A 23065-nucleotide genomic window follows, 5' to 3' on the forward strand; every position below is an offset into this window, starting at 1 on the left:
GATGGGCTCGATCGCAACAACCACATCCTGAGGGACGGGATCGGAGATCGGACACCGATCCCAACGGGCACATCCTGAGGGACGGGATTGGGCACCGATCCCAACGGGCACCTCCTGAGGGACCGGGACAGGTAGAGTCCACGACTCCCTGGGCAGCCGTTCCAGTGCTTTTCCACCCTCCTCGGAAAGTTCTTCGGGGAATGATGGGACCTGGACAAGTCTTCCTCAAAAACACGTGCGGGGAAAGGGAAAAATGGGACAGTCCCCTTGTCGTAGTGCGAGCCCTTGTGGGTGCATTGTCAGCTCAGAAAGGACCTGTCTGGGTCGGAGCTTCCCAACTTCCCACAGCACTTCCCGGTCCTGGGCCAGTTCTGCAAGTTTCTGCTTCCAGTATGGAATGAATAACTGTAGAAGTGATGATGTCCCAAATTCCTGGTAAATTGGATTTTTTACTAATTCTTCCAGGGAAAACAAGCCCCAAGTTGCCAGGAAGACCAGACCTGCTGTGATAACAGAACTGCCTTCCTGCTGACCTCATCTTTCCCCAGCTTGCATCATCTCCCTCATCCCAAGTGGCCAAGGAGAATTCCAGGCAGATTTTGGAATTCTGTGCCTGTTGTCCCCAGCTGCTTCCCACACAGCTTTTTACAGTCTTAACACAGACTTTTAAGTAATTTCAGGAAAGAAATCCCAAAGATTTGTTTTTGCTCTATACTCCAGTGGTCTTTCCAATGAGATTTTTCTGTCTCTCCTTGTTATTTGAGGAAAGTCGAACCCATTTGCAGGCAGAATGTGAGAGGCTGGCTCTGTCAGCAGTTCTGATGCCTCCTGTCTGTTCTCCCGTGCTGGAAACACGCGGAGCACAGCTGGTCTTGCGGCAGGGATGGATTGGCTCAGGTTTTAGCTGATGTTAGAAGCCTCACGCTGCATTTTTAATTACTGGAGGCATGAAGTCACTGTTTACCAGCTTATTATGGGCTCCCTTATTCACCCCACAAATGGAACCGAGTCATTACTCATGGGAAGGGCTCTGGGAAAACTGCTGTTTGTAGGGAATCCCAACTGTGGGATTATTGTACACTTAAAAATTCTTGAGAATGGTTTTTTTGTCCGTCTAACTTTCCTACAGGGAGCAGATTTGTCACCACGGGATGGAATTCCTCCCTCCTAAATACCAGGTTTCTGCTTGTGTGCTGGAGCGTGGCCCTGTACACACCCCAGGGTTTGTTCTGCTTAGATCCAGCTTTGCTCAGACTTTATCCATATTTTTGTTGCAAAGAAAATGTTTCCTTAAAAAATCTGATATAAAAATCATTCATATGTGGCCTTCAGCACATATGTGCTCTTTGTCTTCAGATGCCAAAGTGCTGTTCCATGGACGTCAGTCCATGCGAAACAACCTTGGCAGGGAGACCCAGTGAATTAATTTTTAATCACAGAATCCCAGACTGGGTGAGGCTGGAAGGGCCCACAGTGGCTCCTCTGGTGCCACCTCCCTGCTCCAGCGGGGTCATCCCAGAGCACAGGATTGAGTCCAGACAGGTCTGGAATATCCCCAGGGAGGAGACCCCACAGCCTCTCTGGGCTCTGCTCAGGGCTGGGCCCTGCCCAGGGCAGCAGTTCTGCCTCCTGTGCAGGGCAATTCCTGGGCTCAGGCCCTGCCCGTGGCTCTGGGGCCGCTGCCGGGCCCCGGAGCAGAGCCCGGGCCCTGCCCTGAGCCCTCCCTGCAGCCAGGGACAGCCAGGGCTGAGGGCCCCTCTCAGCTGGGGCTCCTCTCGAGGCTGAGCAGCCCCGGCTCCCTCAGCCTGTGCTGGGCACGGGGATGCTCCAGGCCCTTCCTCAGCTGCGCAGCCTCCGCCGGCCCCGCTCCAGGAGCTCCCTGGCCCTGCTGGGCTGAGGAGCCAGAGCTGGGCACGGCACCCCAGAGGTGCCCCCAGGGCTGGGCACAGGGGCAGGATCCCTCCCTGCCCTGCTGGGAATGCTCTTCCCAATGCACCCCAGGATCCCATTGGGCACCGCTGGCTCAGGGACAGCTCGCCGTCCCTCAGGATCCCATTGGGCACCGCTGGCTCAGGGACAGCTCGCCGTCCCCCAGCACCCCCGCGTCCTTCCCCAGAGCTGCTCCAGCAGGTCCCCCCCAGCCTGTGCCGCGCCTGGGGTTATTCCCAGGTGCCGAGGTACTCCAGGCAGCGCTGCCGGGCAGTCAGCACTCTGCTCCCCTGCGGATCAGCCGCGTGCTGCCGGATTATTCCCGGCCATTCCCAGGGAACGCCGCTCCTGGATCCCGGGAAGGCTCCCCAGGAGCGGCCCCACACCGCGCGGCGCGCGGGCGCCCCCCAGCGGGCGGGCCCCGCCCCACCGGCAGCCAATGGGAGGGCGCGGAGGCCCCGCCCCGCCGGCGCCGCAGCCAATGAGGAGGCGCGGAGGCCCTGCCCCGCCGGTACCGCAGCCAATGAGGAGGCGCGGAGGCCCCGCCCCGCCGAGCCCCCTGGAGCGCTGAGGGCCGGTCCCACAGAGCCGCGGCCATGGCAGGCGAGGGGACCCGGGGGTTTCTGCCGCCCTTCAAGCACTTCGCCACCAGCGCCATCCACGCCGGCCAGGAGCCCGAGCAGTGGCGCTCCGGGGCCGTGGTGCCGCCCATCTCGCTCTCCACCACCTTCAAGCAGCGGGCGCCCGGCGAGCACGCGGTGAGTGCGGCCGCCACCGGGGCACCGAGCCCGCCACGGGGACAGCGGGTCACCCACAGGGACACCGAGCCCCCCTCCCGGCCCCAGCGTGGCCCGGCCGGGGGCCCGGGAGGCGGCAGGTCCTGGGAAGGGGAGGGAGCTCCCGGTGCAGGTGTTTCCCCACGTGGCAGCTCCCGGGCAAACGCGAGCATCTCGCTCCGCCGGGAGCGGGGCTTTCGCCAGGGAGGCTGTGGAGTCTCCTCGCTGGGGATATTCCAGAGCCGCCTGCACGCGACCCCGTGCCCTGTGCTCTGGGATGGCCCCGCTGGAGCAGGGATGGGACCGGAGCAGCCGCTGTGGTCCCTTCCAGCCTGACCCAGCCCGGGGTTCCGTGTTCCCGCAGCGGACGGGGATCGGGAGAGGTTGGGATGATTCCCGTGCGAAAGGCGGGGGAAGGGGAGCAGGGAGCACCCAGAGCCCCCTTTCTCCAGGGAGCTGCTCCAGGGCTGCCCAGAGCCGGGGATCTGGGAGGCTCTCCCTGCCCTGCCCCCGCCGCAGGGCCCAGGCAGGATCCCTGTTTCACTACACACGCTTTGTGTAAGAGCCTGCTTCAGTTTTCCTTCCAAACCGAGGGAATATTTCATAAGGATTTTGTGGATGCCCTGTAGAAAGTGCTGGAAAGGTTTGCAATGAGCTATGCTGGAATTTCTGACGGGACGTGGCACAAAGCTGCCACTCCTAATTCAGCACCTGCTCCAAACCCGTGCCGTGCTGGTCGGCAGGAGGAATTTGCCTTGTGATCCCTCATTCCACACAGAATCCCAGCTGTGCTGAGGAGGCCCGCGGGAGGAGTCACGGTGCTGTATCCTCAGCCTGATGACAGGATCCATGTTCTTGCTGGGAGCTCTGCAGAGTGATCTGCAGGATTCCTGACTATGAGGAAGTTGTCCTTAAAGAGAAATCCTAAAAGCAGGCAAATCCCAGGGTGCTCAGCAGGTTCTCTCGGTAACAACTGCATCTGTGCATGCATGAGTGGTGTTTTCCTTATTAAATTTCCCCAGAATTTGCATAAAAGCTGTGGCACTGAGAAACGCATGGGTTCTCAAAAACTGAGGAGTTGTCCAGTGCCCTGTGGGTGTGATGGAGATGGACTCACGTTTTTCCTGAGAATTTCCTCCAGAGAGGCTGTGGAGTCTCCCTCACTGGAGATAACCAGAACTGTCTGGACAGGATCCCGTGCCCTGTGCTCTGGGATGGCCCTGCTGAGCAGGGATGGGACCAGGGGACCCTCCTGGTCCCTTCCAGCCTGACCCAGCCTGGCATTCTGAGGATGGTTGGACTGTGCAGCCCAAACCCTTTGCTCCCACAGTGCCCACAGATGGATTCCTAGGGAAAAGCAGGAGAATGTGGCTCCTCGCACCAGTGCCCCCCAGACCCCTTTCTCTGGTGGGGACTCCCAGCTGGATGTGCCAGGACATCTTCCTGCTGCTCTGGGAGGAGCTGGATGCCCTCAGCCAGGGCTCTTTAGAGAGCCTAGAACTGCTGTTGTCCCAAACTTTCCCAGTGCTCTCTCTGATGTTTTTTCTTATTCCCATACCAGGGTTATGACTACAGCAGGTCTGGGAACCCCACCCGGGATTGCCTGGAAAAGGCTGTGGCCGCCCTCGATGGAGCCAAATACTGTGAGCAGCTCATGGGTTGGACGGGGCTTGGGACAGCCTGGGACAGTGGGAGGTGTCCCTGCCCATGGCAGGGGTGGCACTGGGTGGGCTTTGGGGTCCTTCCATCCCAAACCATTCCATGATTCCGTGACCACGGCTCTGGCTGTTGGTTGTGGGCAAGAGCAGCTCCGTGCTGGGCAAGAGCCCAACGCTTCTCGTCCAGAAAAGTGACAGGACAGGTTCTTTTCAGAGGCAAAGCGAGGAAGGCCAAGGCAAGTCTGACTTGTTGTGTCACATCAAACACGGCCCATCTGCCACTGACTCCTTTCTCTTCCAGGCTTGGCTTATTCCTCTGGCTTAGGAGCTATTCTGAACATCTGTCACCTGCTGAAGACAGGGGACACAATTATCTGCATGGATGATGTCTATGGAGGTGGGTACAGCACCCTGTGGCTTTAGTCTTCATTGTGCAAGGGATTAAACCTGCCTGTGGTTCTCAGGAACTCTGAATTTCCCACGTAGGACCTCACTGTTCTTTGAAGCCTTTTCACTTTGTGAGGACACAGATCCCCCTGTCTGATCTGGATGTTGAAATATCTGTTGGCACAACATGGAGGCTTAGAAATACATAACAAGGAATCCATGTTTGAGTGAGGGGAAATGGCAGCACCTTTGTCTTGGCCAGGTTTGTTTGCAGAGCAGGAGCCTCTGCAGCCCAAGGCAGCAGCACTTCCCAGTGTCTGGTGTTTCTCCCAGCCCTTCCCAAGGTTTGGCCCTTTCCCAGCCAGCATTTTGTCTGGACTGTTGCAAACAACAATTCATCATTTCCTCCAGAAGCACAACTTTGCTCTGTTGTCCCCATGTCCTCTGAACACTTCAGTGCTGCCCCAACCCACTCTTTGGTGTTGACCTTGCACTGTTTTTATCAATCCCTGTTCCAAACAGCTCCCCAGTGGCAGAGTGCATCCAGCACTGCCAGAGTCCTTCCACAGGGTGAGCTCACTGCAGTTCCCAGGGACATTCCCTGCTCATTAAAGCCTCAGCCTGGGCTGGTTTCTGCAGGGAGGAATTTCATTGTTTCTCCTCTGCTTTGGTTTGTTATGAAGAAAGGGTTTCCTTGCAGAAGAACCACCCAAACATCACTCAGATGTTTCCTTCAGCTCACAGACTGCACCTCCATGTTCCATCCCTTCATGCTTGGATGGAGAACTGAGTCCCTGGGGAGAGCCTTGGCAGAAGGCCCCAATCAATCAGTTTTTAATCCAGGCAGTATTTCCTGGTAGTGAGTGCTGCATCAGCACATCCGTGGATCAACTGTTGCTGCTGGATTCTTTTGTCTTCCCAGGGAAAGGCCTCAAGGTCAGACAGGAAGGAATCCTTTTTAATGGAGGGATGGGAAACAGTAGCTGGAGTCCTCCCCTTCATTCTTCTTCTCTGTTTAATTTCCTGGTCAAAAACTCCCACACTGATTTCCAGTACTTCATCAATCACTCTGATCCCACATTCCCATTTTTGCTGTTTCAGGATCATTAAACCTGCAACAATCTTGAAACTTTGTAAACAAAGAAAATAGACATGTGCCATTTCTGGTGTGCAGCGTAAAGCTGTGCCCTCCTGACTGTGCCTGGGTGGTGCAAGAGGCTGGAGAGCAGGGAATGAAAGTTAAGGAAGTTTCATTTTGTGATTTTTGGGTTTTTTTAGGCACAAACAGATATTTCAAGCGAATAGCCTCAGAAAATAATTTGAAAGTAATTTTTGTTGACTTCACAAAACCAGAATGCCTGGAAGCTGCAATCACACCAGAGACCAAGGTAGGGGAGAGGGAAATGGATTTTAAAGGGATATTAAATTGTTCTGTTCTTGCAGCTGTTGAGCTGAGGGGGGGCAGCTTGGGGCACAGCTGGATCCACCATATCCCAGTGTGCTTCCTCATGGAAAACATCCTAAGAAGGGCAAAAACCCCTGGAGAGAGAGAGGAGGGAGAAGGTGAGAAGGAGCAGAGGGAACCCCGAGGAGCCCGGAGCCGGAGGTGCTCCGTGGCACTGGGTGGGTGATCCCTGCTCCAGGGGCAGGGAGCTCAGCTGGGAAAGGGTTTGGGACAAGACTCAGTCCTGGCTGTGCGAGGCCTTCTCCAGCTGGGATGCCCTTGGGATGGTGCCAGCCCAGCGGAAGGGAAACCTCCCTGAGCCTGGAGGAGCCCAGCTGAGGGCTGCCCTCGCTGCAGCAGGGCCACTGCCCGGTCCCGCTGCACAGAGCCCGTGGGGAGCTGACCCCAGTGAGCACCCAGAGCCCTTGGGGCTCACCCAGCACTGGGAGCTCTCTGACCTGGTGTTTTTGTTGGGTTTGTGCAGCTGGTTTGGCTCGAGACCCCCACGAACCCCATGCTGAAGGTGATCGACATCCGCGCCTGCGCAGACGTGGTGCACAGGTACCCGGGGGTGCTGCTGGCCGTGGACAACAGCTTCATGTCTTCCTACTTCCAGGTGTGTCACCTGTCCCAGGGGAGCTGGAGACACCTTTGGAAAGGGATTATATCAGATCTACTTCCCAGGAGACCCAGCTAAGCCCTGGTATTTTGGTGTAAAGTCACCCTTCTTGCAGAGTGCAAAGTGCCTGGTTTTGTTCAGGGTACTGAGATCTTGCTGAATTAAGAGAACTCTGCAGAAAGTGTTAATGCTTAGCTCAAGCAGCTCTGCAGTTGGCCTGGGACATACCAGAGGCTTGGTGATTTTCCCCTGCAACATATTACTCACTTTAGAATTCTCAATTTCCTCCAGAAAGGGCTGTGTGGAAGAGCACAGGGAGCTGGTTAATGTGTCTGGAGCAGCCTGGTGTGGAGCGGAAGCCAGTGCTAATGATTAATTGGTGAGAGCAGTAGGTGATGCACCACACTGTGCTAAGAAAAGGAGAATATCACAGTGATCTGTCCATCAATACTGAGTGTAAAAGGCCTTTTCCATGGTGGTTCTGGCTGTGCATCTCCACATTCCCTGGGTGGAAGTCTGTGTTTATTGTGGCACCAGCAGTCTTTGCATCTGCCTGCTTTGTTACATATTGAATGATGCCCCTCACTCTTTAGAATGTGTTGATATCACATGCACAGTCCCTTAATTAGCGATTGATTAAAAAACTGGCACTGCCCAGCACCTCTTGCCCATCCACCTCCTGGTTTGTCTCGCTTCAGGAGGCACCTGGGGAGAGCTGGGAGCTGAGGGGGCAGAGAGCTGGCAAAGGAACCTCCTTTCCTCATGCAGGGCAGGATCTCCAGCACCTGGAAAACAAAGCAATTCTTTTGCTTTGCAGTTTGAGTCCTTCATTTCCTAAGGAAATGCACTTTATAGAGTAAATTCCATTATTTGTCCCTGCCTCAGCTGAGCAACAGAACTATTTTTCCCAAATATGAGCTGCATGTTGGATGTGTTCAATCTCTTCTCTCCCTGGAGCCCGTGGGAGTTGGAGCAGTGCTTTTAAATCCCATTTTCTTGTGCTTACCATGAATTCAGAGTGTCTCCCTGTCCTGCTGCTTTTAGCACATGTTCTATGGTCATCCTCAGGTCTTTGTGTTTGGTTTCTCCACTTATTTTTCCTGTGTAAGCTCACGGCCCTTTGGAATAGCTGGGAAGGAACCTGAGTGCACACCAACTTCATTCAGAGCTGTGCCTTTCCTTTCCTTTCAGCGTCCTTTGTCCCTGGGGGCTGATATTTGTATGACTTCTGCAACCAAATACATCAACGGTGAGTGTGAGAGTTCAGCACTTCCTTGGGACAGGGATGGATGGGATCTTGGGAAGGAATTCCTGGCTGGGAGGGCGGGGAGGCCCTGGCACAGGTGCCCAGAGCAGCTGGGGCTGCCCCTGGATCCCTGGCAGTGCCCAAGGCCAGGCTGGACATTGGGGCTGGGAGCAGCCTGGGACAGTGGGAGGTGTCCCAGGGATTTTATTAACAGTGGGGGTTTGTGGCAGGACCCTGGAGCAGCTGGAGTGGCTGATCCCATTCTTGTCCCCTGTCATTTGTAGGGCACAGCGATGTTCTCATGGGCCTGGTCTCTGTAAACCGGGATGATCTCTACGAGAGGCTGAAATTCCTGCAGTACTGTAAGTCCAGACAGGGAATTCCTGACAGGAATCCTGTTCACATCCCCAGCTCCTGCTGGGGAGGGAGTGCATGCACACAAGTGGGAAATCTGCCTGGGAATGTAACTTAACAGAACTGGGAAAAGCTCAATTAAAAAAACTCCAGTATGAAAACTCCAATCAAATGAGAGACGTTGGTCTCCACTTCCTGGGCGCTTCGGGAGCGTTCTGGGGCACATCCTGAAACCATTGGGGTGCCCACCTGCAGTTAGGGGGGTTTGGAACTCACTCGCCCAGCAGGATGTGCCCACTGCAGATTTATCATCTCTGTTAATTCCAACCATTTTCCGGCCTCTTCATTGCCAGGAGTAAATTCCTGTCCAGGGTTCTGCCCTCAGCAGAGGCAGGGAAGGTGCTTTGTGCCCAATGAATGCAATCCTTGAGGCCTGAGCTTGTTAATTGGCCTCATTAACTGGCTCCCCAGTGCGGGAGATGAGGAGCAGAGATTGCCTCGGGTGTCTTCCCACTTGTTGTAACCTCAGAAGTGCTGGAGATGAGGACGCGTTTGGCTTTGCTGAATGCAAAACACCAGCGCTGCTGAGCTCTGTGGAATTGTGCTGCCATTCCCACAGCCCTGGGAGCTGTCCCCTCCCCCTTTGACTGTTTCCTCTGCAACCGGGGGCTCAAGACTCTGCACATCCGCATGAAGCTGCACTTCCAGAACGGCCTGGCTGTGGCCAAGTTCCTGGAATGCCATCCCCAGGTGGAGAAGGTCATTTACCCAGGTGGGTGGGCAGGACTTGGGAGCATCCCGGGGGAGGGATTTGGGAGCTGTGGTGCCCCGTGACTGGGGCTGGGTGCCCAGTTCAGTGAGACTGGAGCTGCCCCAGCTCTGCACTGGAATTCACTGGGAATTCTCCCAACTCTCCCCCTTCCAGGGCTGCCTTCCCACCCCCAGTACGAGGTGATGCAGAAGCAATGCACGGGCTGTCCTGGGATGGTCACCTTCTACGTCAAAGGGAACATCAAAAATGCCTCTGCCTTCCTCAAGCACCTGAAGGTAAAGGCAATAAAATCACCCTCAGAGGGAGCTGGAGCTGCCCTGCTGAGGGGAGGGTGGAAGTGGCTTTTCTTGCCTGGTGCTTTGGGTGTTCCCGACTCCGAATGGGGATCATTTGTCCCTGGGGGTTAATGAGAGGGAGCAAAGGGACGCCTCGGCCCCGGGAAGTGTTGGTTTGCTCCCAGGGCGAGGAGGCGTGTCCAGCTGAGCCCAGGAGCTGCTGCTCCCGAAGGGCTTCCTGCAGGACGGGGGAGCCGGGGCTGGTGCAGCTCCGCCCGGGGCTGGGATTGTTGGGGTGTCTGTGCAGGGCCAGGGGCTGGATCAGTGATCCCTGTGGGCACTTCCAACTCAGGATATTCCAGGATCTATGAACTCCCTTTCCATGCAGCCATGACCTCCTTTCCCTTTCTCCTGTAGGTGTTTACCCTGGCTGAGAGTCTGGGTGGCTACGAGAGCCTGGCAGAGCATCCGTAAGTTCATCCTTCCATCTTCAGAGCCTCAAAAAGCTGCAGAGCACCACAAAATTCCCACCGTTTTCCAGCCCCCAAAGCTGTTTTGCCTGTAGTGGAACTCCAGGACTGGTGTGCAGCACAAAGCCAGGGCAGACCCCAGAGGGAGGGAATTCTGGGAGAGTGCAGGGATGGAGGAATTTTGCCTGGAGGGCTGAGGCACAGCTCGTGGCCATGCAGACAGTCGCAGAAGCTGCTGAGCCTTGGGATAAGGAGCAGCTTGGATTGAGGAATGCCGTGCTCCCTGCTCACACAAGAGGGCACAGCTCACTGTGTGCACCCAGCTGCCTCTGGCTCCCTGGCAGGACCCAGGATTTTGATGGAATTGGATTGTTTTACTCAAAGCCAATTTGCTTTTTGGGAAGATACATGGAAATTAATGACTGTATTTCAATGCTAAATCGTTTCACTTACTGATTTCAGATTAACAGCAAACCCTGAACCCCTCCAGGAGCTGACAGGAGCTGGTGCCAGTGACTGAGCACGTGGGGAAATCCCTTCTTGCCTGTGTGCTCTGTGGCTGGAGGGGATAAACCCTCCAGAGTCATTTGGGACAGTTTGAGAAGGCATCTGAGAAAGCAGAAGTGAAACCAGGAGGTTTTGTACTGGAGGTTGCACATTCCCCACATGCAGAGCTTACAGCTCTTCTTTAGAATAAAAATACAGCTCTGGAAGGAAGAGGAATGGGATTTTCTCCTTTTTAAATTCCAGATTTTTAAGTATCCACTTCTTATTAATCATTTGTGTCTTGGAAATACAACCTGGAGACGCAATTCCCTGGCTTGTCAGCATTCCCGTCATTTCCAGGAGCTGCTGCCAGGAGCTCTTTGCATCTGTGGGGTCACACAAGCGGCACAGAGGAGGTGTCAAATCCTGCTGCCTTTTCAGGGGTGCTGGCAGGGAACCAGCTGGGTTGGTTTTACCAATTAAAGTCCCAAGTTCTTGGGAAAAATTCTCTTTTTTATCCCTGCAGGGCCATCATGACCCACGCCTCAGTGCCTGAGGAGGAAAGGAAAGTTCTGGGAATCACAGACACCTTGATCCGCCTCTCGGTGGGGCTGGAGGATGAGGAGGATTTGCTGGCAGACCTGGCCCAGGCCCTGAAGGCTGCGGTGAGTGGGGTGTTCCCCTCCAAAAATAATCCCCATCCAGCCTTTCCCACTGGCTGACCCTTCAGCCCCTCCCAGATGGGCCCTGGGGTGTGGCTGGAAAGCTCTCCCTGCCCGGTTTCCCTGTGTGCCAGGGATCCAGGGGCAGCCCCAGCTGCTCTGGGCACCCTCCCAGCGCGGAATTCCTCCCCAGTGTCCCACGCAGCCCTGCCCTCTGGCACTGGGAAGCATTCCCGGGTCCTGTCCCTGCGGCCCCTGCCCAAAGCCAGCCTGCCCCGATGCAGAGCTGGGCAGATCCGGGTGTTTGAAGGGGGAGTTTGGTCTGGGGGAGCGGCCGTGGGGGTTTGGGGGGCAACGGGGAAATGTGAACCTGCAGCAGCTGTGGAGGCACAGGCAGGAAAGGTTTGTTCCTGTGTTTTCTCTTTTTGTGTCTGGTTGTTTTTATTGGGGGGGAGTGTTGGGGTTTTTTAGGATAGGGAAACTTATCACCAGTAACTCCCCAGATTTCTCTGTGCCAGCACAGAGCATGAAGAGAATCAAACGCTAAAATGTGACTTTTGCTTGTGAAAAGCAAAATCAAAATGTGTGGTTGATAGAGGGGCCGAGCACAATGATCCCTCCCTTTGCTTCCTGCAGTTTGCATAAACCCTGAGGGTCAAAAAGGAACTTGGAACTGGACATGGCTGTGGACGAGGACACGGAAACCCAAACCACTCTTGCTTTGCCTTTGCTTTTGGGAATTCCAGCCTGGATTGCCGGGACTCTCCCGTGCTGCTGTTGGGTTGCTCTCCCTGGCTGGGCAGGGACTGTGCTGGGCACAGCCTGGGCTCTCCCTGGAATGTCTGGAGCCAGGAGCTGTGTGGGAGCAGCCATGGGTACCCCGGGCATGTGCTCCCTGCTCTCCAGCAGAGCTCAGGGCTTCTCCTGCTGCTGCTGCAGGGTTTGGGGCACAGGGGCTGGTTCCTGGTACTGCTCTCAGTTCCTTCTCTTCTCACCCATCAGCTCAGCGCAAAAACTTGATTGACCTCAGATTTATTTTCATTCAGTTTAATTTAATTTAATTCAGTTGGAGATTTGCTTAAAACCTTTTCCTTCTCTTGATGTTTTATTGAAAATGAAGTCCAACAGCTGGTAAATAATAACTTTCTAAGGAGGAATCTCTTTTTTAAGAAAAAAATCATGTGCTGTCATGGGAATTATTGGAATTATTTTAATAAAAATACTTTTCCTTTCCTTGCTTGTATTCCCATGTGCCTGTGCTCCTTGTGTTCAAAATCGGGGCATGGAGTGACCCCGGAGTGGTTGGAATTTTGCTGTGGGAAGTCAGGAGGGCTGGAGCTGGGGTGAGGGGCTGGAGCTGAGGCAGGACAATTCTGTATTGGCCACACCCAGAATAACCTTCATTGCACAGAGGGATTAAATCCTGCGAAAACCAAGGTGAAGGCGTTCCCACCCAAACCCACTTAATTCCAGAGAATCCCAGCCTGGGTTGGGTTGGAAGGGACCTCAAAGCCCACCCAGTGCCACCCCTGCACCTCCGGAGCACCTCTGATATGAGGCGGGGCCAGCGGTCCCAGCACGTTAATTACTGTTAAGTAACGAACTGGGATTAATGAGCTTCTGTTAATTACTGTTAATCCCAGTTGGGTAATTAACGCCTGTCGAGGTGCTCGGGGCGGGATCCGAACCCGCGGCCTGCGGAGTCCCCTCAGGCCGGCCCGCCGCTGGCGTCACACGCCACGTGCCCCTGTCTCGGCCAATCAGCGGCCGCCGGCGGATTCAAACGGCGGGCGGCGGCAGCGGCCGTTGTGCGCGCGGCGGGGCCAGCAGGGGGCGCTGCGCTCCCCGGCGGAGGGGCCGCCATGGCCGGGCCGGGGCCGGGGCCGGGGCCGGGGCCGTACCGCGCCACGAGACTGGTGAGGCACCGGGACAGCGGGGGCTGCTCAGGCACTGGGCGGGGCTGCTGAGGCACCGGGCCGGCGGGGGCTGCTCAGGCACCGGGATAGCGGGGGCTGCTCAGGCACCGGGACAGCGGGGCTGCTGAGGCACCGGGACAGCGGGGGCTGCTCAGGCACCGGGACAGCGGGGCCGCGTGCGGGACTCGGGGGCGCGGCTGCTGCGGGGGCAGCGGGGCGCCGGTGTCACCCGTGCGAGCGCTGGGGGACGGGAGGTGGTCGTGCCCCTCGGGCCTGCTGTCACGACATGGGGGGGGCTTAGGGAGGCTCCCTGCCCGCTGCCGCGAAGTGTGGGTGCCCTGGGGCCCCCTGCTCCTGTCACGGCACGGGGGTACCTGGGGCCGTCCCGCGCCGTGCCCGGTTCGCGGTGTGTGCGTGCCCGGGGGTGCCCTGCCCGCTATCGCCACGGGGGGGTGCCCTGGGACCCCCCCCCCCTGCGGTCGCGACACGGGGCGCTCCGGGACCCCCCTGTCACGACACGTGGGTGCCCCGGGCCCCCCGCCCCGTGGCCCCGATCCTCGGGACGCTGCGCTCGCCGCTTCAGCTGCCGCGCTCGCTCCGTTTCCGCGCAGTGGAACGAGGTCACCCGGCACTTCCGAGCGGGGATGCCCCTGCGGCGGCACCGGCGGCGCTTCCGCTCGCACGGCGGCTGCTTCACCGCCGCCGAGGCCGCGGACTGGCTCCACCAGGTGCTGAGGAGCAACAGCAGCTTCGGGCCCGACGTGACCAGGCAGCAAACGGTGCAGCTGCTGCGGAAATTCCTCAAAAACCACGTCATTGAGGATATCAAAGGCAGGTGGGGAGCTGAAAACCTGGAAGACAACGGTGCCCTGTACAGGTACTGAGATTGAAATTATTCCGTGGCCCTTCAGATTGAGAATTTTAATTTAAAATGCTCAGATTTGTAAAAAGAACTTGCTTTGGGTTGAGCGTTTTGGGCAAAAAATTAATTATTAGCATCATATTGCTCCTCTGAGTGTTCTGCTTTGCTCCTGTGTCCATGCTTTTGTCTGTCCGAGGTTTTTGCTGGAATACAAGCAGTACTCCAGTGCTTTGGAGTGAAGCCAGAGTGTTTTGTAGTAGCTTCCTGCTGGGTTTGCTTCTCTTGGACCTTTTATACAAAGTCCAAGTGGGAAATAGAGCCAAGCAGCTCTGAAATGAAAGATATTAAAGGCCCTCACTTCTCACATTCTGGCCTTTCTCTGTGCCAACATCTTCAGCTTGACTTTGGCATCAAGATAAACAGCCCAAAGCTACTTTATCATATGATACATTTTAAAAATCAGTGTTTTCCTTTTGATTTTCCTGAATCTCTTCACAGTCCTATGGAGTCACTTTGGTATGGAGTGAGAGTTTTCGTTTTGGTCAAGTCATTTATTTGATTACCGACCAATTCTAAATGTATTTAACATCTCTCCTGTTTACTACAGATTTCCTTCAACATCTCCAGTTAAACCTCTACCAAGCCCGCCAAGGGAGAACTTGGAAAACTTCTCTGGAGACAAAGGAAAACCTTTTAAACTGCCCAGTTCATCCAGGAGGGCTTTGAAAAAACCGGAGTTCCTGCAGTCTCTGGTAATAGCTTCTGTTCCTTACAGGATTGCAGTTGTCTTGTATCATCTTTACTCTTTAAAAAAGTAAAACTAGAATCTTTTAGTGACACTGTTCTGTTGTGGCATCTTGCCTTGAGAACTCATTTGGAGGTAAGGAATTAAGAAATAAATTGGTATGGGAGGGGTTTTTATTTTGTTTTGGGTTTTCTTTGTTTTGTCTCAGTGCAGAATTATCCCTGCTCAGGGATTTTAAAGTACTGGGAGGGCTGGAAGGTGAAATTCTAGAAATTGTGTGCACAATATGGCCTTGTTGAAACTTAATTTATCTTTGGGGGACAAATAAAAGGCACAAATCATTTAACTTTAGCTTTTTGGAGAAGATGGAATGTGCGCGTGGCCCTTGATTAATTTGAGATTTGTGTGCATAAATTCTGAATTTAGATTCCAGTCCTAAAGGAGGATAATTCACATATTAATAAGTCTGGATTTAAGGTGTTTTTACCTTTTCAATTGCTGATTTTGAGATTGATCAAGGTTGTTTGGTTATTTTTTTTCCACTTCTTTTGCTTTTTAGTTGTGTGCTTCCATTTCAGTGCTGAGGCTGAAGGTTCCTCTCTGGCTCATGTGGAATTTAATGTTCCACAGAATGCCCTGTTCTTCTAATTCCAATTTTCTCTAATTTTTAATTGCCTTAAGAGCCTTGTATTCCTTACAGTATAAACCACTCATTTCCAGGAAAACTTAGCAAGACCAAAACCTGATGTAATACAAGAAAAGAAGGAAGACACACTGCAAGGCAGGGAAATAAGCCAGGAATATGTGCAAGAAACATGGAGAAATATCATCCTGATACAGTAAGTGACAAATTACCCAAAGCACCTTCTTTCTCACTGAGGTATGAGATAGCCCAATCAAGCTTTTGCAATTTGTTCTTAATTTTTAAAACTATGTTTTAAGCTGAATATTTTTGCCATTGTTTACACAGCTTTTCCAATGTATTTGTTACCATTGGATTGTTGCGTTTAAGGAATTTCTGGCCATGTGCTGTTGCTGAAATATGTTTTAAACACCACAGGTGCTCTTCCTGGCTGACTGTTGCTGTTTGTCCCAGGGAAAATTGTCCTCCTGGAACTGAGAAGTTATTAAACAGCACTTGAGTTTCTCGAGAGTTTTTGGATAGATATGAAAAGAACTTGTTTTCCTTCATTCCTTGCAAATCTCTGCTCTCTTCCTCCCCCAGTTTGCAAACCATTTTGGGGCTCCCCTCGTTGGAGGAGGTTCTGCAGCCGGCCCAGATCATTCCTGAGTTTGTCATGTACAACATGAGCAGCACCAGCAAACACGGGGTGGTGATTCTGCAGGACAAAGCAGGTGGCATTTATTTCCCTGGCTTTGCTTAAACATTCTTTGTTTATAAATAATAACTGATCTCTTTCATGGTCTGTTGTTTGCACTTCTTTCCCAAACCACAGCACAGCTCAAGGACCTTAAATCCCATCCTGTTCCACCCCCTGCCATGGCAGGGACCCCTTCCCCTATCCCAGGTTGCTCCAGCCTGGCCTTTGGCACTGCCAGGGATCCAGGGGCAGCCACAGCTGCTCTGGGAACTCCATCCCAGCCCCTCCCCACCCTCCCAGGGAACAATTCCTTCCCAATATCCCATCTAACCCTGCCCACCTTCAGCTTAAAGCCATTCCCCTTTGTCCTATCAAAATTACATGTGTAGCAATACTTGAAGTCAGTTTTAAGTTTAATCTTTTGTACTTTAAGTGTTATTTAATACATATGAGCCATTATTAGTTGCTAATTATTTGGGCTTATGTGTAAATAATGCGTTTATCTGTTTATATTTCAGAAGACCTCCCTCACTGGGTGTTGTCAGCCATGAAGTGCTTGGCCTACTGTAAGTCCCTGAAGAGCTTCTAAGTTCCAGAAACCTCTTTTGAAAGTGGAAAGGGAAATACTTGTGTGTGTGAAATCAGTTGTGATGTTTCAGTTCGGAAATTGGGCAAAACCTGTGTGTGGTTTCCTCTAATGCAGCTTTTCAGGAGTGAAAGGGACTTTCCTTTTCCAGTCCCTGGCTTTGAGCTGGACCAAAACATTTCCTACGTTTCATATTAAGCTGGGGACAGCAATTTTCTTGGGTTTTTTAACCATCAACTAGACATTAATTAGATGAGTGCCTCTCAAATGAAACCAGAGATAATGAGCTTTTTTCCATGTGCTGAGTTTCCTCTTGCTCAAGAATCCAGAACTCCCTGTGGGAGAACTGGCATCACTGTGCTTTGGAAATGAAGGAACATAAAAGGGTTGGTTATTATTTTGCAGAGGAACCTATAAAGACCATAGATTAATTTTTCTGTCTTTATTTTCTTGGTGTGGAACAGAACTGAGCACAGCTCTTCAGTGGCTGCCTGGAACCTCTTACACTATTTGTGCCAAATACAATATTTGTGGATTGCTGACAGGATTCTTTGCTTGTGAAACAAGAATAAACTTCAGCTGATTTTCAAAAATTCCTGTTACAATGGAATTGTGGATTTTTGGTGTGAATTTCCTTTCTTCCCCTCTTTTCAGGGCCCAGGAACAATGACATGAGCCAAGCCACCTACAGTGGGTTTGAGCGCGACGTGTTCAGAACAGTTGCTGATTATTTTCACAGTCTGCCTGAGCCATTGCTTACTTTTGAATACTATGAGCTCTTTGTTAATATCTTAGGTATGTATGAATTTAGAAACAGTCAGGGAAGCTGTAAGTTTAGATCAGCTGGGGGACAAATGTGTGATTCAAAGCAGAGCTTGGCCCCCTGATCTGTGTGGGAGCTCAGATCTGAGGAGGATCGTCACTGCTCCATTCTGTATTAGTGTTAATTAAAATGTAGTTCTGTCTCATGTTTTCCCATTTAAATTGCTGTTTCAGCTCACATTCTAAATATTCAATAACAATAACTTTTAAAAAGTGCTTGTTCTGCCTGTTCCTCACTGTTGCAGTGTTACCTGTCTTTGTTCTTGCATGTTGGTTGCAATTACCTTGTTAAATTGCTTTGGGACTGAACTAAAGTCTTCTTCATTAATATCTTAATTAATATCTTAACTTTGTTGTCTGTCTGCCCATTTAGCAGCTCTCTGAACTGGTTCACTTTCACACCACTTGCATCTTTAACATCTCTTTCATTTCCTGATAGTTATGTGTGGCTACATCCCAATTCCAGATCTGGGCAGTGGAAAACGTTCTGTCCAAGAGGAGAAATGTGACCCCCAGCCTTCAAAAACTCTTCAGTTGAACTCTTTCAAGTCCACTGAGTGTCTTCTCCTAAGCCTGCTCCTCAAAGAGCCTGATGAGAAGAAGAAAGGTGAAGCTTCCAGGAGGTTTTCCTCAGAAGAGCTGAGAGCCCAAAAGCAGCATGAAAAGAAACGGCAGCAACACCAACTGCCATGTCAGCAAGGGAGTGCTGGGAACCTGATGGGAGGGAGCTGCCAGAATCTTGCAGGATCCAGGAATGAACAACAGCCACGTGGAGCATTTAGGACAAGGTGTTATTCCTTGGAAAGAATTGGAGCTGCTGCTTCGAGTGTGTGTAATAAAGGAGGATCTGCCTCCCTCCGGGGAGGTGGTGTGAGCACCATCACGGGAAGTGGAGAACTGCTGGATGAGCATGAAGTGACTTCTGTGGTGGAGCTGGGCTGGGCTGGCTCGGGCCAAACACAGAGCCATGGCCTCAGGAGAGTGTCTGCCCCATCCACCCGGGGTGAGGAGCTGTGGGATGGCAGCCACGGATCAAAGCGCCGCTCCCTGAGCCTGCTGGGCAGGAGGAGCTGCAGGAGCTGCACTGCCATCAACAGACCCATCGCTGAGATCACGGTGCAGCCCTGGGGGCAGGGAGAGGCCAGCCCCTCTGTGCACAGCAGGACTGAGGGCTCTGGCAGCACCATCCAAAAGAGACTCTGCAGGAGCAGCACAGAACTGTCAGAACGCTCTGTCCCCCCCTCCCCTTGTGTGTTGGCTGGCACAAGTAAGGGCTTTCTCCAGCATGTTGTACTGCCTTGTCATGTGGCCTCACTAATCCCTGCTTCCCTCACCTCTGCCACTCTTGCTAGGTTTGCGGATAAGGCATAGAACATGGATTTGTGGGGTTTTCAAAGAAAATCTGCTGGCTAAATTGTTGAAATTGCTGTAGCTCTGCTAACAAATAGTAGTGTGTAGCATCTTTGGAGTATGAGCTTGATGTGTCAGTAATTGGCTTTTCTGCTCAGGTAAGTGAGGAAGGAGGCAGGAAATCTGCACACACCTGCCTGTTGGAGATGTCTTTTTCTGCTCTTTAAATCATTATTTTTTGGAAATAGTTCTGGGAATAATGAGTGTCATTCCTTAATTGTATTATGGTCCTAATTGCACCATAATGAAGAAAGTTGAAGATGAGCACACAAACAAAGGCCTGTACATTCTCTCTACTGTGTTAGAGCTGATTTCTCTGAAAAGTTAAGAAATTTGTGGTACTGAGGTAAAAATATGCTGGAAGTTGGTTCAAATCTTAATGCCAGTCATCTTTGTGGTTAACCTGTAGATCTCCTGCAGCCTCACCTAGAAAGAATTGCAGTGGAAGCTCTGCAGATCTGCTGCTTGCTGCTTCCACCCCCGAACCGCAGGAAGCTGCAGCTGCTGCTGCGGATGATGGCCAGGATCAGTGGCAATGTTGATATGCCACGGCTGCACGATGCCATGGGCACCAGGTCCTTGGTAAGAGAAGGAAAATCTCTTCTTAAAATGCAGATGGTTCTTCAGTCTGATTTCTCACCCAGCTGCCATTTAGAATCCCAGAGTGGTTTGGGTTGGGAGGGAACTTAAAGCTCATCTCCTTCCAGGTTAAACCTGGCTCTTGGTGTGCATTAGGTCTGGGTTAGGTTGGCTTTTTTCCAATCACCTCACTTGTCTCAAGGTGACCAATTGAAGATTTAGGTTTAGATGAGATGTAGGAAGGAATTCTTTGTTCAGAGGGTGGGCAGGCCCTGGCACAGGGTGCCCAGAGTAGCTGGGGCTGCCCCTGGATCCCTGGAAGTGTCCAAGGCCAGGCTGGAGTGGCTTGGAGCCACCTGGGATAGTGGCAGGTGTCCATGTCCCAACCCAAACCATTCCAGGATTCTATTCTATGATTCTGTGAAGATGTTCATTTTTCCATAGGTTAAGCCTTTTTGTGTTATTACCTTTTCAGAATATGTATTTTTAATTGAAAGTGCTGCTCAATTCCAAAAAAATTACTTTAATTCAGATGAGGGAACAGCTATGACTCTTCCTCCTTGTGTGACCATACTTGGCAGTTGGTACTGGAGAATTTGTGCCACTGTAGAGTGGACAGAAGACAAGTAAACCCCACAGCTGTGTGTACTGAAGCTGTGCTGAACTCTTCCAGCTGATCCAGACGTTTTCCCGCTGCGTGCTGCGCTGTGCACAGGAGGAAGACCTGGATGAGCTGCTTTCCACACGCTTGGTTTCCTTCCTGATGGACCATCAGCAGGAAATACTCCAAGTCCCAGCTTACCTGCAGGTTGCTGTGCGGGATCACCTTGAGTACCTGAAGATGGCTCAGGTTGGTGCCATGAGAGCAGTTCAAATTCATTTGTTAATTGTTACTTCTGAAGGTGGGAAAATGCAAATAAACCCAGGGTATTTTGAATGTATAGATATTAATTATCTTATCATGTTTTGCAGCTTGTGAGTGGGTGTGGGTGTTTATTAGGTACTTACTCAAATAGTACAGAATGAGTTGAGTATATGCAGAGCCTTTTTTCTTTCAGTGCAAACAGGAAAAAGAAGACATTTGTGCCATCTTGCCAACATATTCCTACTGCAAACAAATCACTCCTCAGGAGTTTGAAGAACAAAAGGTCTCCACCTCGCAGGCTGCAGTGGCAGAGCTCTTGGAGAACATCATCAAGGATAAAAACCTCTCTGTGAAGGACAAAAAGAAAAAGTTAAAACAGGTGAGTTTATTTCAGCTGCTTCTGCAGTGCCTTTGTGAGGGAAGGGCTCAGGCACCAGAGCCTGGGGCAGGAGAGGAGCAGAACGTGCTGAGAAATGTTTGTGCTCAAGAGCTTTTGGGTGCTTTGTGTGCTCTGCTTGGGATTTTAAAGATGGTTTCTAATGCTGCATCCTATGGAGCCAGGCTGGGAGAGCTGGGGGTGCTCACCTGGAGAGGAGACGCTCCAGGGAGAGCTCAGAGCCCCTGGCAGGGCCTGAAGGGGCTCCAGGAGAGCTGCAGAGGGACTGGGGACAAGGCCTGGAGGGACAGGACACAGGGAATGGCTTCCCACTGCCAGAGGGCAGGGCTGGATGGGAGATTGGGCAGGAATTGTTCCCTGGGAGGGTGGGCAGGCCCTGGCACAGGGTGCCCAGAGCAGCTGGGGCTGCCCCTGGATCCCTGGCAGTGCCCAAGGCCAGGCTGGACATTGGGGCTGGGAGCAGCCTGGGACAGTGGGAGGTGTCCCTGCCATGGCAGGGGTGGCACTGGGTGGGCTTTGAGGTCCCTTCCAACCCAGACCACTCCATGATAATCCAGACTTTGACTCTGCCTGGCAGCAGTGGAGTTTAAACAATGATGTAAAACCAGTATCAAATTACTCTGCTGGAGATCTGCTCTCTGTTCAGTGATTCCTGATGGAATCACAGCCTGGATTCCTGTGGTGCACTGGCCATCTAAGTCACCATTAACATGCCATAGGTGGGTTTCAATTCAGTAGGTGTTAAAAGCAATAATTTTTGGCTTTAAGAGACCAAACTCTCTCTTCACGATCCTGAAACATTCTTTTGGTGGCCTTGGCCTTGTGTTTTGTAATATTTGTAGTGCTCAAGATTATCTTGCACTTCTCTGGCCTACCAACATCTTGCCTAATAGTAAGGCTAAAACACAGCAGTTTTGGCAGGATTTAATCCTGGAGGGTTTTTCTTTCTTTTGGCAAGTGTTTCTGCCCAATGGAATAGTTCTGTACTTGCCCTGGAATCTCCTAAGCAAGTCTTGTGACTCCCATTTGAACAAGCAGCTTTTCAGGGCAGGCACACTTGGCTTTGGTGCCCCTCGTGCAGCTCTGACTTCCATGTGTGTTGTGGAAACTTTCTGGGCCTCTAAAAGTGAGCCTGGTTTGGTTCAAGAGCATCAAAACTTCCTGAATGTAAAGCAGAATGGTTAATTACAGTTGATTAAGACTTGGAGTAAGTGAGGAGTAAGAAATGATTCACAGCAGCAGGGGAAAGGAAGGAAATGGGGGCCCAAAAGTGATCCCAGGACTGGAGGTGCCCCAGCAGTGCCAGCACAGGGATGGGCACTGCCCTGGCGCCTGCTGGACACACTCTTCTTGATGGGAAATGTTGGGAATTTTGGGGAAAAGCCAAATTCGTGGCACTTTCTAGAGGGTAAGGTCCCAGTTGTGCCAACAACCAGAAGTTACAAAAGGGGTTGGCTGAATCCATCAGTGGAAAGGTTTGGCTGATGTCCAGGTATTTCACAGTTTTTCATCCCTTCCTGAGGCCTTGCATGGGAAACAGGCAAAGTGTCCAAATCACATCTCTGATTCCAGGTATTTTCATTTTCATGGAATCAGTGTAAGCTTTCCTGGGAGAGCCCTTCCAAAACAGGCTGAATCTTGGCTCCCTGTTGGGTAAAACTCATTTATCCATGGAATTCCTGGAAGGCAGCTCTCCAAGCACACCACCGTGGAGTGTGGAGTTTTTGTGGGATTATCTTGTCATTGGTGCTCGTGTGTGCTGCAGTTCCAGAAGGAATATCCCCAGATCTACGCGAGCAGGTTCCCAACGACGGAGACGGAAGCGCTGCTCCTGGAGAACAAACCCACCATCAAACAGCCCATGCTGAGCCTCAGGAAACCCAAATTTCGGAGCCTCAGGTATTGATTTCAGCCCACCTGAGCCTTTTCTCCCTGCTGGAAGGCTGAGGGATTCACCAAAGGAATTGCTGCAGGAGTTTGGCGGTGGCTGGTCTGTGGAAGGAGGAAATGTTTACATGGACACTGTGCTGGAAAGGTGCCAAAATAGCTTTTTTGTTGTTGTTGTGCAGATACTTTGGAATAACTTCTAAAAGAAAAATATTTATCTGTTTACAAATTATTACAATATATTGGAGTAGGAAAATGTGAAAATCCACATAAAGCTGTTGTTAACCAAAAATTTATATATGGGTTTTTTATGGGAAACTAATGACCTGCTCTTGTTATAACCTTTTAATGTCTGGTCAGGAATTTGTGCCGTTTATTGGAGTTTTTACGTGTGTGTGTGTGTTGTGACTAAGTGCCTTTTCTATTCTCAAAATGTTTGTCTTTAAACAAAGGAGCCTCTATGAGTTCAGAACCAGGAGAGCCAGTTTACCATAAATAAATGATTATCTTACTCCCTAAAATGCTTCTGTTCATATCATCTGTAAAACCCTCATCCGTTTTTTGATATTTATTTATATTAAAAGACTTGAAGTGTA

At 51.9% G+C, this 23065-nt stretch overlaps 2 protein-coding genes across 7 annotated transcripts; both read left to right on the forward strand.

Annotated features, from left to right (window-relative positions):
* The first annotated feature begins 2489 nt into the window (after positions 1-2489).
* CTH (cystathionine gamma-lyase) lies at positions 2490-12311 on the forward strand. The gene is made up of 12 exons (XM_039556471.1): positions 2490-2687; positions 4267-4348; positions 4665-4760; positions 6029-6138; positions 6679-6810; positions 8005-8062; positions 8344-8421; positions 9033-9185; positions 9339-9460; positions 9878-9930; positions 10943-11081; positions 11715-12311. The coding sequence occupies exons 1-12, from the start codon at positions 2526-2528 to the stop codon at positions 11721-11723; spliced, it is 1194 nt and encodes a 397-aa protein (XP_039412405.1). The 5' UTR covers positions 2490-2525; the 3' UTR covers positions 11724-12311.
* A 609-nt stretch (positions 12312-12920) lies between these two features.
* Positions 12921-23065, forward strand: DEPDC1 (DEP domain containing 1). 6 transcript variants are annotated; one of them, XM_039556278.1, is made up of 12 exons: positions 12921-12994; positions 13606-13871; positions 14464-14608; positions 15322-15440; positions 15827-15957; positions 16442-16489; positions 17164-17304; positions 17771-18598; positions 19151-19323; positions 19994-20170; positions 20379-20564; positions 22348-23065. In XM_039556278.1, exons 1-12 carry the CDS (start codon positions 12941-12943, stop codon positions 22486-22488), a joined length of 2409 nt encoding a protein of 802 aa, XP_039412212.1. In that variant the 5' UTR covers positions 12921-12940; the 3' UTR covers positions 22489-23065. The 6 variants fall into 6 exon arrangements, with proteins under 6 accessions (XP_039412212.1, XP_039412214.1, XP_039412213.1 ...); XM_039556280.1 differs by having other exon boundaries at positions 17798-18598; XM_039556279.1 differs by having other exon boundaries at positions 16445-16489.

Source organism: Corvus cornix, chromosome 8 (assembly GCF_000738735.6).
Source record: "Corvus cornix cornix isolate S_Up_H32 chromosome 8, ASM73873v5, whole genome shotgun sequence".
Classification (NCBI taxonomy): domain Eukaryota; kingdom Metazoa; phylum Chordata; class Aves; order Passeriformes; family Corvidae; genus Corvus; species Corvus cornix.